The 15,355-nt window shown below is 35.0% G+C and overlaps 1 protein-coding gene across 1 annotated transcript in view; it reads right to left on the bottom strand.

The window, feature by feature from the left end:
* ASCC3 (activating signal cointegrator 1 complex subunit 3) overlaps positions 1-15,355 on the bottom strand; it is a 367,201-nt gene that overhangs the window by 162,149 nt on the left and 189,697 nt on the right. Inside the window, exons 14-15 of the mRNA XM_011956428.1 lie at positions 4,503-4,694; positions 3,965-4,189 (exon numbers count right to left, since the gene is read on the bottom strand). Of these exons, the coding sequence (XP_011811818.1) occupies positions 3,965-4,189; positions 4,503-4,694 (417 nt within the window). The remainder of the gene's footprint in view (positions 1-3,964; positions 4,190-4,502; positions 4,695-15,355) is intronic.

Below are 15,355 nucleotides of genomic sequence, written 5' to 3'. Positions count from 1 at the left end.
TAAATATCAACAGACTATCAGAAAATGGTAAGTGACTCTATCATTTACCATAAACTACCTTGGCACAGGCATTTCTTAAATTTCCACAACAATCCAGCGAGAGTATCTTTATTTACAAGTGAATAGAGTAACAACAGCTTGTCTAGGGCAGAAGATCTGTGTTGGAGAGTAACTGTAGCCAGAATTAGGAAGGTCGTTCAGACTGTAGATGCCTTAAATCCAAGGACAAGGTGTTTACGTAACATTCTACAGAGATGGGATGAACTCTGCATAAAAAAATGTATGTAGTATGTAATGTGAAAGAAAGATTAACATAGTTTGAAGAACAGACTATAGGGAGCTGGCACAGAGTATGTACTCAGTAATGTCTGATGAATAAATTTTAATCAATCTCAGTATTTCTCTCAGTGTAAAGTTCAGTGACTTTATATATGGATGGGACTTGCGACCTTTCAGCATTAGGATTATTTAGTCAGTCTCATTATGCATTGATAAGCAAATGTGCCTCATGACACGTTTGCGTTAAAATTATAACTTAATATAATAATTTCCCCAGTTCTCCTAAAGTAATAGTCAGAATTGATACTCATGACATAAAAGATATTAATGGAGGCAACATTCTTAATCTAGCACGACTCTAACGATGATTAGTGCAACTGTAGAGTCTTACAATGATTTGGGGAATCTAAAGACTTAAGGCCGGGCGCGGTGGCTCAAGCCTGTAATCCCAGCACTTTGGGAGACCGAGACGGGGGGATCACGAGGTCAGGAGATCGAGACCATCCTGGCTAACACGGTGAAACCCCGTCTCTACTAAAAAATACAAAAAAAAACTAGCCGGGCGAGGTGGCGGGCGCCTGTAGTCCCAGCTACTCGGGAGGCTGAGGCAGGAGAATGGCGTAAACCCGGGAGGCGGAGCTTGCAGTGAGCCGAGATCCGGCCACTGCACTCCAGCCTGGGCGACAGAGCGAGACTCCGTCTCAAAAAAAAAAAAGACTTAAAAATTCATTACCTAAAGAACATAGCACATATTCATTTTATAAACCAATTTCACACTTGATTTTCACAGAGAGTCAAATTTAATTTCATTTTCAAAAATAATTTAAGAGTTTGTTTCCTTAACAGGAAAATGTACTTTAACAGGGAACTATTCCAACAGATTAGAATATGAGCAAGTTAGTTCAACAATGGCTACACTTCACTATATTGGTGAAAAATGTCAAGATATATGTTTTGTTATTTAAATACCATCTATATCACTAAATGGAATTATGCGTATAGTTAGCTGACATTTCTGAAAACCACACATTTAATAAGTACTTTATAAATATTTGATAAGTGTATGGGCCTTAATTTATTTTTAATTTCTCAGGCCTTGATCAAATAGTTTCAGTGATGCTATTTTACGGTGCCTAAGAAAAACAGTTCCTTGAAGAAAAAAGCAGTATTTTACCGACTTTGTGTCTTCTGTATAACATTGCCAACTTGTGTTTATTTTACCAATTACAAAAAGCTATTAAGAACATAAGTTTACTGAGATATAGTCTTCCTTGACATGCATTTTAAGATATCACTTCATATCTAACTTTAGTATTTAAGTCTGTTCTTCAAAACTATGTTAATCTTTCTTTCACCTTACATACTACATACCTTTTTTATACAGAGTTCATCCCAATTCTGTAGAATGTTACTTTCAAACACCTTGTCCTTGGATTTAAGGCCTCTACATTTGAGATATAGTCTTCGTTGACATGCATCTCATGAAGTGTATAAAAGAACTAAGCCTTTTACTGCAAGTCAGAAAAATTATGGCTACCATTTTGGAAAATGTTTTTAATATAGGCCTTAGAAGAGGGCAAATGCTATATATTAACATAAGCAAATGTATTCACCTTTAACTTACTACATTTTATATACAAGAAATCTAAGCCATAATGAAAAGTCTAGGTTTAGAGTTAAACAGATCTGAGTTTGAATACTAGTTTCAAAAGTTGTAATGTAGTGACCTTGGGTCAGTTACATATCACTCTGAGGATAATATCTCCACAGCAGCAGTATTGAGAGAATAAGACAATGTATGTGAGGCACTGAGCAGTATCTCTGGTATACAGCAGGTCCTCAGTTCACTGCTACTATCATTTTACATTAAGAGACTTTGTTCCACACATTAGACACTGCTAATTCAAGACCCAATTATTTAAGCCACACGATTATAGTAGCCAGGAGGATTGAAATTGAGCTATAATAATATTTCCTTTGGATTCAAATTTTATTTCTGTTTTTAAAAATGTTATTATAATTTTGCTAATAGAAAATGAGGCCTTTCATGCTATTTTCTCTAACCATTATTTTCTAAAACTTATCCATTCTTAGAATGACCATCCCAATTCTGGCTGTGGATTATCTCCAACACAGAGCTTCTGCACTAGACAAGCTGTTACTCTACTCACTTCACCTAAAAGTCCCAATTTTCTCATAAAATAAAGATACACTCACTGGATCAAATTTTACCACATTCATGAACCAAGACTTTCCTGATAACCTGGGACAAATCTATTTTCTCCTTCTGCTGAATCCTTCTACAGAACTATCTTTCCAACATTATTGCACTGTGTTTTCATGTCTTTTTCTCCCCTTTTAGAATAACAGAGAAAACAAACTAGTAAGTGTGTTTTTCATTCTCTAAAAAGACTTATAAATAATATGAATGGAATGTTAGATTAAATTTCTATAAGCTATTTAAGAAGTACCTAATACAGGACTTTGTACATAATAAGTAGTATTTGATTATAAATATTTCAAAACAGTCATTTACTTAATATTTACATCCTCTCTACTTTCAAGTATTGTTTGAGTCAACTTTAAAGGTATGAAAGAATACTGAACTAGCAAAGTGTTGAATACCAAATTATAATTTAAAATGTCACAAAAACAGTCAAACCTGATTTGAATGTTCTATACATATACTCTAAATTTTAAGAATGTTTATTTTCTTTACCAGTTAAGATGTTACCTACGCTTCCAGGGTCTGCTATGTAAATCTTAACATAAAAGTCACACACAGACACACACACAGACAGACACACACACACACACGCGCGCGCGAAACAAATTATCACAATCTAGCTCAATCACATTGTGTATAACAAAGTTAATCAACTGACCTAATAGAGCTAAAAGAGTTTTATAAATTTTATTAAACCTTTAATAAAAATTTCATGTAAAACTTTGTAAAAGTGCCAAATATTAGTTATTATTGCTATTTGTTTCCATATTTTCCATAGTCTTTGTTAGACTTCTGGTATCTAGCAAAGCTTCATAGTTTAAAAATATGGTCTTTTAGCAATAGATTTTTATCAGTTATCATTCTATAATCCTCTGAATTAATCAACAATAATGCCATTCAGCCTGTTTTGTCTTATAACTATATGACATAGGCTGTAATCCTAAACACTACAAAATAGCAACCAACTCAACCTTTATCTTTCTTGGTCATTCTTTTATTTTTATTTATTTTTATTTTTATTTTTTATTTTATTTTTTTTTGAGACGGAGTCTCGCTCTGCTGCCCGGGCTGGAGTGCAGTGGCCGGATCTCAGCTCACTGCAAGCTCCACCTCCCGGGTTCACGCCATTCTCCTGCCTCAGCCTCCCGAGTAGCTGGGACTACAGGCGCCCACCACCTCGCCCGGCTAGTTTTTTTTTTTTGTATTTTTTAGTAGAGACGGGGTTTCACCGTGTTAGCCAGGATGGTCTCGATCTCCTGACCTCGTGATCCGCCCGTCTCGGCCTCCCAAAGTGCTGGGATTACAGGCTTGAGCCACCGCGCCCGGCCTTTATTTTTCTTTTTTATTATACTTTAAGTTCTAGGGTACATGTGCACAACGTGCGGGTTTGTTACATATTTTCTTGGTCATTCTTAAGGCTGATGATTCTATTCCAAACTTTTACTCATTAGATCTTACCTCCGCATTTAGGTTATCTGCAAGGCTTTCCAGAAACTGACTCTCAATTGGGTTTCGTTGAGTGAGCAAAGTGAGGTAATGGCTGAGTTTATCATGTGTTGTTATAATGATTCCTTCCCCAAATTTGTCAAATTGTGGTCGTCCAGCTCGACCAAATATCTGCATGACATCTAAAATTCCAAGGTCAACAAAGGAGCCTCTTTTTGCAGCATATATTTGTGTTCCCTAGATGAGGAAAAGTTAACAAAAATTTACATAAACACACACAAATATAATCCTGATGAACTGAATACTGAAATTAGGCAAATATGGCAAGATCTCAAAAGTGTACTTTAACTAATCCTTTCATCATCTGTGATAGAGTTAAATTTTCACAATATAAACTAGATTCTTATTGGAGAAAATAATTCTGACCTTTTATAAATAACATTCAAAGTCAAGGAAACAGACAAATCACAATATTTTTCTAAATAAATCAACCAAGAGGCTTGCTTTAAGACACACACAAATCCATATATCAAGGAAGATAAGCTCTTACCTTAATAATAACAGCATGGGCGGGAAGATTGACACCCCAGGCTAATGTAGCTGTACACACTAGGACTTTGATATGCCCATTAGAAAACAAGTTTTCAACTAAATTTCTGTCCTGCCGAAGCATTCCTGCATGATGAATACTAAAACCATCTGGGAATAATTCTCGTACTTGCTTATTTCTCGACCTTTGTACCTAGATACCAAGAAAGTATAAGAGTATTATTTAGCATTTCAAAGCAATTGTTATTTAGCATTTCTGTTGTATGAGTTTTATCAAAGAAATCAGAAAATTATTTTTAAGCATTAAGGTATTACTAAGTCTTAGTATATAATGCTTTATATAAAATCATAAAAAATAATGTTACTTATCTTAAAAAATAGGTAATACCAAAATATGTCACAAAATTCCAAAGAAAAGAGGTGAAAAGCAAGTGTCTCTTTCATCCAGAAGTCCCTTTTTGCAATCAGTCAGTATTACGTGTTTCTTAGCCTTCAAAAAATATGCTATTCAAAATAAAACTAAATCTCAGTGGCTTCTTAACTCCTTAAGAGTAAAGGCCAGAGACATTACAGTGCAAGGCCCTACAAAAATCAATCTCATTTCCTTACCTCATCCAGCTCACCCACAATGGCTGGCTTTTCTGAGTATGTTTTCTGACAAGTCCGTATCTACTTCAGAGCCTTTACACTTTTATTCCAGACCCACTGCCTTTGAGGCCTTCTCCTTTCTTTTTTTTTTTTTTTTTTTTACCCATCAATTCATCATTTATATCAGGTATAACTCCCCAATGCAATCCCTCCCCCCTCCCCCCTCCCCATGATAAGCCCAGTGTGTGATGTTCCCCTTCCCGAGTCCAAGTGATCTCATTGTTCAGTTCCCACCTATGAGTGAGAACATGCGGTGTTTGGTTTTCTCTTCTTGTGATAGTTTGCTAAGAATGATGGTTTCCAGCTGCAACCATGTCCCTACAAAGGACGCAAACTCATCATTTTTTATGGCTGCATAGTATTCCATGGTGTATATGTGCCACATTTTCTTAATCCAGTCTGTCACAGATGGACATTTGGGTTGATTCCAAGTCTTTGCTATTGTGAATAGTTATTGAGATCCCCATGATGCTTCCCCTGTGATGTTCCTCATTGCAGTAAGTCAATAAACCCAGCTTTGTTCACCTACAGCTGTGTTCTTGGTGATCTTTGATAGCAAAGCATTGACATCTGTTTTAGCTCCTCAACTACACATGTGCAGTGAGTATACAGTAGTCCTTCCTTATCTGTAGTTTTGCTTTCTGTGGTTTCCATTACCTGAGGTCAACTGTGGTCCAAAAATATTAAATAGAATATTCCAGAAAATAAATAAATCATGATTTAAGTTGTGTGCTCTTCTGAGTAGCCTGATGAAATCTCACACTGTCCTATTCCATCCAGCCCAGAAAATGAATCATCACTTTGTTCAGCATATATAAGCTGTAGACACTCCTCACCCATTAGTCACTTAGTAGTAGGCTTGGTTATCAGATTAACTGTTTAAGTATCACAGCGTTTGCAAGTCACCCTTATTTTACTTAATAATGGCCCTGAAGTGCAACATTAGTGATGCTGGCAATTTGAATTTGCCAGAGAGAAGCCATAAAGTGTCTCCTTTAAGTGAAAAGGTGAAAGTTTTCAACTTAAGGAAAGAAAAACAAAATTGTATGCTGATTGCTAAAATTGATGGTAAGAGCAACAAATCTTCTATTCGTGAAATTGCAAAGAAGAAAAAAGAAATTTGTGTTATTAATGTTTCAAATTGCAAAAGTTACAGCTACAATGTTTGATAAATAGTTCAGAGGAAAAAGGCATTAAATTTTTGATTGGAAGACATGAACAGAAATGTATCTTAATTGACAGCAATCAAGTTAGTTCACTAGTATCTGTGGTTTCATATCTTGGAAATATGCCCCATGGATAAGGGGGGACTACTGTGACAACATTACTTCTGTTCTTTGGCTTAATCGGAGTCCAGAGGTGAGATTTAGTATACTTATATGCCACCTGTGTAACTGCTGTAGCAGAAGAGTCTTAAAAGACTCACTGAAGATTCACTATACAATAGAAAGAATTTTTATGAAAAACTAATATTTAAAGAAATGTTTACATAGTTAAAGCTTCTGTTTGGCCATCACATCATGTGTTTGTTTGCCATTGGTCTCAAAATCTCACGATCAATTCAAGAGCTTCTTTTTGAACAGTTTTTTCCCCACACTTTTTACTTAAGGGCTGGACAATGGCAGGGAGTAAGATTTTAGGGGACTGGGGTTCCAGTCTAGACTTTGCCATACTGATTATCTCTCAGGTCACTTAAAATTGTAAACTTCTAAGTTAATAATAGTTAATAAAATTATCTAAGAAAATAGCATTCCATGAAATCTGCCTCAATTATAAAACCAAAAGTAATGCATTAACAAACCACACCATCTAGTGGCCAGCCAAGTAAATAACAACTTACACATTTTGAGCCTCTTTAGGGTCCCAAACAAAATACATACATAAACATAAACCAGGAGAGCTTCTTAAAGTTTCAAGGGGAGGCCGGGCGCGGTGGCTCACGCCTTTAATCCCAGCAATCTGGGAGGCCGAGACGGGCGGATCACGAGGACAGGAGATCGAGACCATCCTGGCTAACACGGTGAAACCCCGTCTCTACTAAAAAATACAAAAAACTAGCCGGGCGAGGTGGCGGGCGCCTGTAGTCCCAGCTACTCGGGAGGCTGAGGCGGGAGAATGGCGTAAACCCGGGAGGCGGAGCTTGCAGTGAGCCGAGATCATGCCACTGCACTCCAGCCTGGGCGACAGAGCGAGACTCCGTCTCAAAAAAAAAAAAAAAAAAAAAAGTTTCAAGGGGGTGTATTCTTATTTTATTCTTGTGCAGTGCAGTCAGCCTGTTAGAAATTATTTTATACATATACTTTACAACTAATTACAATTGGATCTCATTGTCTCAGCATTCATCGTTTCAGACAAGCGATATTGTTACTGTAATCTTAAAGCAGCTCTTATGAACATGGAAAAAAGTCTAATTGTGGTGTATTTGCTAAGAGCTCCTTCAGAGGCTAAAGGTAGGGAGAGGAGAAACATTTCACTTACTTCATTTCTTCTCTAATATTTAAGAGTGGACATTCAAAGCCAACAGAGGAAACTAAAACTACTGGTTGGAGGTGATATTCTGTACAAATCATATTGCTGGATTGCTGTTTGGTTTTAGGTGAAGTCTGCTATCTGCGGACTCCCTGCATTGAAACGTTCTGCTGTCCTTCTATAAATATAGATTCCTTAGTCAAACCCCACTTGAGGTAAGACATGGCTAGGTCTGCTGTGGCACCAATGACACAGTAAGACGTTAAACAAGGGAAGTATGTATCTGTGATAGAAATGTTTCTTATAAAGTAGCAGGTGGATCTTGGGAGTACTGACATAGTACCTCCCACTTGATCACATGGGTTTCACATTCAACCAGCACCAGTGGCCACCAACTGGGTATATCTCTCTGGTCTCTGTGAGGAACTACGAGGAGGTAGGAGTCACTTCTACTTCTATTCTTGCATACCGTGTGCACTGTTTTATTTTTATTGGTTTATTACAGACTTGAAGTGACAACAATCTTAAAATAAGTCTGGGTTTTTTATTCTTAACTATCTTCGAATCTGAATTTTCCATATGTGGTCTGCCTTAGCTCACAAGAAAAATGAACTGGAATCTGGCCGGGCACAGTGGCTCACGCCTATAATCCCAGCACTTAGGGAGGGTGAGGTGGGCAGATCACAAGGTCAGGAGATCAAGACCATCCTGGCTAACACGGTGAAACTCTGTCTCTACTGAAAAAAAAAAAAAAAAAATAGCCGGGCGTGGTGGTATGTGCCTGTAGTCCCAGCTACTCAGGAGGCTAAGGCAGGAGAATCACTTGAACCCAGGAGGCGGAGGCTGCAGTGAGCCAAGATCGCGCCAGTGAACTCCAGCCTGGGAAAAGAAAAGAAAAGAAAAGAAAAAAAAAATGAACTGGAATCCCTGGAGATGAGGCCCAGGGATGTTCCTCATTTGATTTTAAAATCTGATTTTAAAAATCATCATAAAGCAAAACTATTTTTCCACTTTTAGTGTACACATCTAAGAATTTTAACACACGTTTGTGTTAGATTTGCATAACTACCATCATAATCAAGAAGAGTTTCTCTACCCTAAAAAATCCCCTCATGTGATTTCTTTACAGTTAAACTTTTCCCAACTACTACCACTAATCTGTACTCCAACAGTATAGTTTTCTCTCTCCGAGACCATTATATGAATTGAGTCAGAAAGCATATAAACTTTTGAAACTGGTTTCTGTCACCCAGATTAATGACTTTGAGATTCATCTAAGTTGTTGCATATATCAAGAGCTCATTCCTTTTTATTGCTGAGTAGTATTCCACGGTGCTACAGATGGGCACATTACAGTCTGTTAATCGGACCTCTCACTGAAGGACATGAGGGTTGTTTCCAGTTTTCACAATTATAAACATAACATTTATAAACATTTATGTACGCTTTTTGTATATGTGAATATGATTTCATTCCTCCAAAGTAAATACCAGGAATGAAACTTTTGGGTCATATGATAAATGTATGTTTAATTTTATAAAAAATGCCAAAGCATTTCTGGAGAATTTTAACATTTTGCATTTGCATCAGCATTGTATGACAGTTCCAGTTGCTTCCCATACTTGCCAGCTTCCCATACATTATATAATTATTATTTTTTATTTTAGCCATTGTAATAGGTGTGTGGTGGCATCTTACCATGGTTTTAACATGTTTGCTTAACAGTTAATGATGTTAAACATCTTTCAAGTTTTTGGATGTGCATATCTAATCAGCTCCTCAAGTTATTCTACTGCACACAAAAGTATAAGGAGCGAAGTTTTTTACAGAAGAATATTTGCAGGGATGTTTTTCTCCACCTGTTTGTAGTACAACTGTACAATTTGACCTCATGAGACTATTCAGTGCTAAGCAACCTCATATTTGTTATTGCACTAAATTATTTACATTCCTAAGAAGAGTACCTCCTAACAAATTTATGAAACATGATAGTCACTAACAGACCAAAAAAAAAGAAAAAGCACTGTAAAGAATCAGAGAGGTCAATTAAATAAGAAACACGTATTTATAATATATTAGATCCTAGGAATTCAAAGAAATTTAAGACAAAATCTGAGCTTTGGATAATTTACAGACTGGTAAGGACAGACTCATATACAAATGATTTCTATTAAATATAATGTGTTTATGATAGAGGTATATGGACCAAGATGAAACTTTGTTATTTACGACATTTATGATATTGTCATTTATGACAAAAGTATGTCTTATTTACATTTGTATTGCTAACATATGGCAGGGTGCCTTCTTCATACTGATACTACACGTTCCTTGAATGAATGAATCAGTGATCTGATAGTTTGATCAAAGAAGTCTTTAAAGAAAATGTAAAATGTGGGTCTTGAAGGACAAGGGATCGCCTGCTAAATGGTAAAAGGTAGGCAGCAGGATATATAACTACCTAAGCTGGGAATGGTTAAAGAGGGAATGCTTAAACACACACAGTGTGTTTGGAGGGCATTCTGTTCAGAGGGCGTGGGATAAAAATTAAGAAAATTAAGCTAGAAAAAAGGATTGGGGTCAGGCTTTACATTGTCTCAAACATAGGTGAAAAGGAGTCAATCTAAGTTTTTAAGCAGTGTCAGATTTGTTCTTTAGAGAGGTAACTTCACAGTTATGCTAAGACTAGAGCAGGTATCGGCCACTACAGCAATCTGCAGGGGAAGATGGAGGCATGGGAAACAGAAATAACCAAACAAAGTCAAGGTGAAAGTTGGCTGGAAAGCAACCAAGACTGGATGACTGTCTAGAAAGGAGGATGAACATGACATAAAAGAAAAGGAGTTAGAATTGTTTCAAGCTAATCCTTATCTTGGTGCACTGAATATACGATAAGGTAAACAGGATGAGGAGAGCCAATGATGTGCCTTAAACTAGGTACTAAGAAGGTCAGAAGTAAATTATGTTTCATGCATGAGTTTGAAGTGATGCATTATAAAGACTTCGGCTTCTCTTCTAAAGAAATGGTAAGCCACTGAAGATTTCTGAGGAGGAGAGAAACAAGGGAGACCAGTTAGGTAAACACTATAAGAACATTCAGAGTGAGATGAGATGACACGATCAGGTGTAAAACATGTGAATAAAATAACACAGGCTGGGAGGAGGGGCTCACGCCTGTAATCCCAGCACTTTGGGAGGCTGAGGTGGGTGGATCGCCTGAGGTCAGGAGTTTGAGACTAGCCTGGCAAACATGGTGAAACACTAAAAATACAAAACTTAGTCTATACTAAAAATACAAAAATTAGCCGAGCATGGTGGTGTGTGCCTGTAGTATCAGCTACTCGAGAGGCTGAGGCAAGAGAATCGCTTGAACCTGGGAGGCGGAGGTTGCAGTGAGCCGAGATTCGCCATTGCACTCCAGCCTGGGCAACAAAAGCAAAAACTCTGTCTCAAAATTAAATAATAATAATAATAATAAATAACACACACACAGAGGCAATGCTCTGTATATGTGTGTGTGTGTGTCTGTATATCTTGGCTTTCTTGAAAAACAAAGGAGAAATTAAAACTGCAAAAGTCTAAAAATTAATGAAAACACTACATATCATAATAGGACAGAGTAAAGTTGCACTATGAGAAAACATCATACCTAAAATACTTACGTAACTAAAGAAGAATATGTAGTAAGTGAATTAAGCATCTAACTCAAGAATCTACAAAAATAAAAATAAAACAAACCTAAGGTAATAAAAAGGAAAGCCCTAATAAAGATAAAATAGAACCAATGATTTACAGATTGTGAAACTGAGTAAAAAATTAACACTCTTACTTAAAAAAAAAAAATCAAACAAAAATAGACAGTGGTCATTACTGACTAGAGAAGGAGCTGAAAAACTATGTGCCAACTGCCTGCTTTTGTAAATAAAACTTACTGGAAAACAGCCATATCAATTTGTTACAGATTGTCTAAGGCTGCTTGAGCTATAAAAAGAGGGCTGAATGAATAGTTGTGAGAGAAATCATATGTCTACAAGCTTAAAATGTTTACTATCTGGTCTTTAAGTAAAATAATCTGTATAGCTGTACACAAGTACAACAGCACAAGCACAAGACCCAACGTCAGAAAAATGAAAATACCACAATTTAAATGAATATAAAAGAAAAAATACTACAATTTAAAAGAATCAGAAAAGAGCACTTTGTAAAATTCAGTGCATTTCACTTAAACTGTTTGGAATGGATGATTTTCTAGGAAAACATTGTTACTAATATTTATCCTAGAAGTGACAGAAAACTTTATATATAATGATACAAATAATGAAAGAAAATTTAAGAGTTAAATTTAATAGCTGGGCTTTCAAATTTTTAAAGATGACTATTAAGAGACTCTAGAGGACAGAAACAGAACACTTAGACTGATTCTACAGGCGACTATAATGGCACTGATATTAAAACCTGACAAAGCAGAAAAGTGAATACAATAACAATATCTCTCTTATAAATATTAATCTAAATAGTAAAGAACTTTATAAAACAGAATTTATCAATACATTAAAACAAAATGCCACAACTAAGTATTCCTCAACCCCAGAATGTAAGGGCATTGCACTTAATATATTAACATATTTCATAATTCAAAAAAGAAAGAACATTATGATGGCGTGCAGACATTGAATTTTGACAAAAGGCTACATTCAGTCCTGATGATTACAGATGACAATATACATCTCAAACTATGCTTAATAGTGAACATTCAGAGTATACTAATTAAAATTAGGGAGTAGGCAAGGTTATTTGGTATCAGCCTATTGATGTTCCAGACAATGCTAGACATGAGAAAATAATAAAGAATATAAATACTGAAAAAGTATAAAGTAATTATTTATTGTAGATAAAGTAAATGTTTATTTAGAAAACTGGGTACTGACTAAAATATACTAAATAAAATAACAAAAGAATTTGGAAAGATGATAGTCTCAAAAATTTAATATTTTATAAAAGTATTTCTTTTATGAAAACATTTTTCTTTTCCTTAATATAATGTAAAATATTTTTTATATTATATGTATTTTTAAAATGGAAAGAAATATATTTTCTTTTCTTTAATTTTAATATAAAATATTAATCTTTAATATTGTAAAAATATATTTTATAAACATTTTACAAAAAGACATATACACTACATATACAGATAATAACTCATAAAATAAGTGAAAAATCACATTTATAAGAGCAAAAACAGAAATAATAAGAGGCAAGATCTACATAAAGTTTTATAATATTACTGAAGAACATTCAAGAAATAATATATTTAATTTTGAGATGGAAAAACTTGATTTGGCAAAAATACCATTTCTCATTAACTAAATGTGTAAAATCAATGCACTAACTCAACTAAAATATAACATGATTTCCCAGAAGGAATACTAAAATTCATCCTGAAAAGTAAGACTGAAAATTTATCTAGGAGAAATTCTACAATTGAAGAATAATCAGGATGTTTAATCCAACCAGTTATGGAGAATTCTATGAAAACAAAATAAGTAAAACAGTTTGATAAACAAGAAGAAACAATAAGATCAATGACACAGAAGAGAAATTTTAGAAATGACCCAAGTAAATATGAGAATATTGTATATTAAATTTTTTAATCAACAGAAAAAACAGTATTTAGGAAAAGATGATGGGCCCACCACTATTTGGAATAAGTTCCAGAAACATCAAGTATTTAATAATAAAAATAAAATATAAGGCTTGAAGAAATCACAGATGAAGTAGGTATATAGCTTTTATATGCAAGACATAAAACCCAGAGACCATAAATAAATTTTGGTCCTAAATAAATTTTCAGAATTTCTACATGGTAAAAAATAATCATAAACAAAAATAAACATCAAGGGTTAAATACAAAAAGTTTATGTAACATGTATGTACTAAACATGTAGTTTAGTACATAATGGGCCAAGATTATGAACAATTTAAAGAGTAGGGAATACAAATAGGCAACGTAAAAAATGCTCAGTCTCACTCATAATTAAAGAAATGCCAATCAAAATAATAATGAAGTACCACTTTTTGCCTGTTAATCTGTTATAAACTTAAAAACGTTAATACTACCCAGTGCTGGCAAAGTTATGTGGGGTAAAGTACAGTCTTCCCACGGTATTCGTAGGGGACTAATTCAAGGAACACCATCTCTTCCCCTGTAGACACCACAAACCATGGATGCTTAAGTCCCTTATATAAAATGGTGTGATATTTGCATATAATTTACACAGTCTTCCTGTATACTTTAAATCATCTCTAGATTACTTATAATACCTAACACAATTTAAGTGTTATATAAGTAGTTATACTGTATTGTTTAGGGAATAATGACAAGAAAAAGTCATCTGTGCATGTTCAGTACAGATACAACCATCTTTTTTTTTCCCCTAAATTCTTTTAATCCACAGTTGGCTGAATTCATGGAACCCATGGACATGGAGGGCCACCTGTAACAACCGCTGGAGGAAGTATAAATTGGAACAATATCTCCATTAGGCAATTTGGGGCCACTCATCAAAGTTTTAAATGCATGTAGTACATGACAGATAAATTTCAGTGCTAGGAATTCTTCTAATGTATATCATTGCAAGAGTAAGAGTAAAAATGTGTACTACAGCATTGTTAACAATAAAAGGTAACTGGAAACAACAAAAGTATCCATCAATAGAGGATTCAGTAATTGAATTACTGTAATATCCACACTGTGGCATATTATACAGTTGCTAAAAGAATGAAACCCATCTTTCTGAGTTGATTTGGAAAGACCTCCTTGATATATTACTAAATGAAAAAGAAAAAGACAAAAAGGTGTATACAACATGATGCAATTTTTTTGTATTAAAACATATACCCATGCACACAGGCAAACAGTGGTGGTTGTACAAGTCTTTCCTCAAAAGAAATATAAGAAGCTTTTTAAAAGAAGTTTTGTTTGGAGAAATGAAGGGAGAAGAGATGGTTAAGACCATAAGTTATGGAGCTAAACTTGTTTACTATAAGATGCCTGCTGCTTTCTAAAGCATCAGGAAAATCACTGCTTTTTCTACTCGGTTCTCCAAAGCTAGCACTACATGGAGTCCAGGTTTTGCTATTGTCTGAATAACTACAGAGATATACTTTATCTTGTTCACATTCTGTGAACAGACAATTTGGATTCTCCACGGAAGCCATCTGAGATCCAATACTATGCCCACTGGATAAAGTGTTTTTACACATGGAAATTCAGCACAAAAGAATACCAGCTGTGAAAAGGTAAAGGAAGTAAGGTATGTAGTTTCAGAACGGTCTAAGTTTGGTTTCCTCTGACTTTATCTTTCCAGTTTTCACAAGTGAACTTTCCACACAGGGCTTTATAGTCAGTAAAATTCAAATGGAATGGGCAACTGCCAAGATAATCCATCAACACAAGTAAGGCATTATATTCCTTTTCCCCAGTGAAAGCATGCAGAATTTCCTTCCATGCCTTTACATCACATTTTCCTACTCATGAGAGAAAAAGCACAATGTAAATGTTTTAAAAAATAAGGTTAAAATGTAACTACTTCCCAACATTTACTTCTGAACTAACAAAATAAATGATTAAATAACATGATTTTTTAGAAAATGGTAGCAAGCAATTGAGGGTATTACATCTGGTCCTTGCCTAGATTAGACTCATGCCACATAGTTGCCATCTGCCACTCCCTATTA

Source organism: Colobus angolensis, unplaced genomic scaffold, assembly GCF_000951035.1.
Source record: "Colobus angolensis palliatus isolate OR3802 unplaced genomic scaffold, Cang.pa_1.0 Scaffold418, whole genome shotgun sequence".
NCBI classification, from domain to species: Eukaryota; Metazoa; Chordata; class Mammalia; order Primates; family Cercopithecidae; genus Colobus; species Colobus angolensis.
The sequence above is the reverse complement of the archived record's forward strand: the minus strand, read 5'-3'. Positions and strand labels throughout refer to the sequence as shown.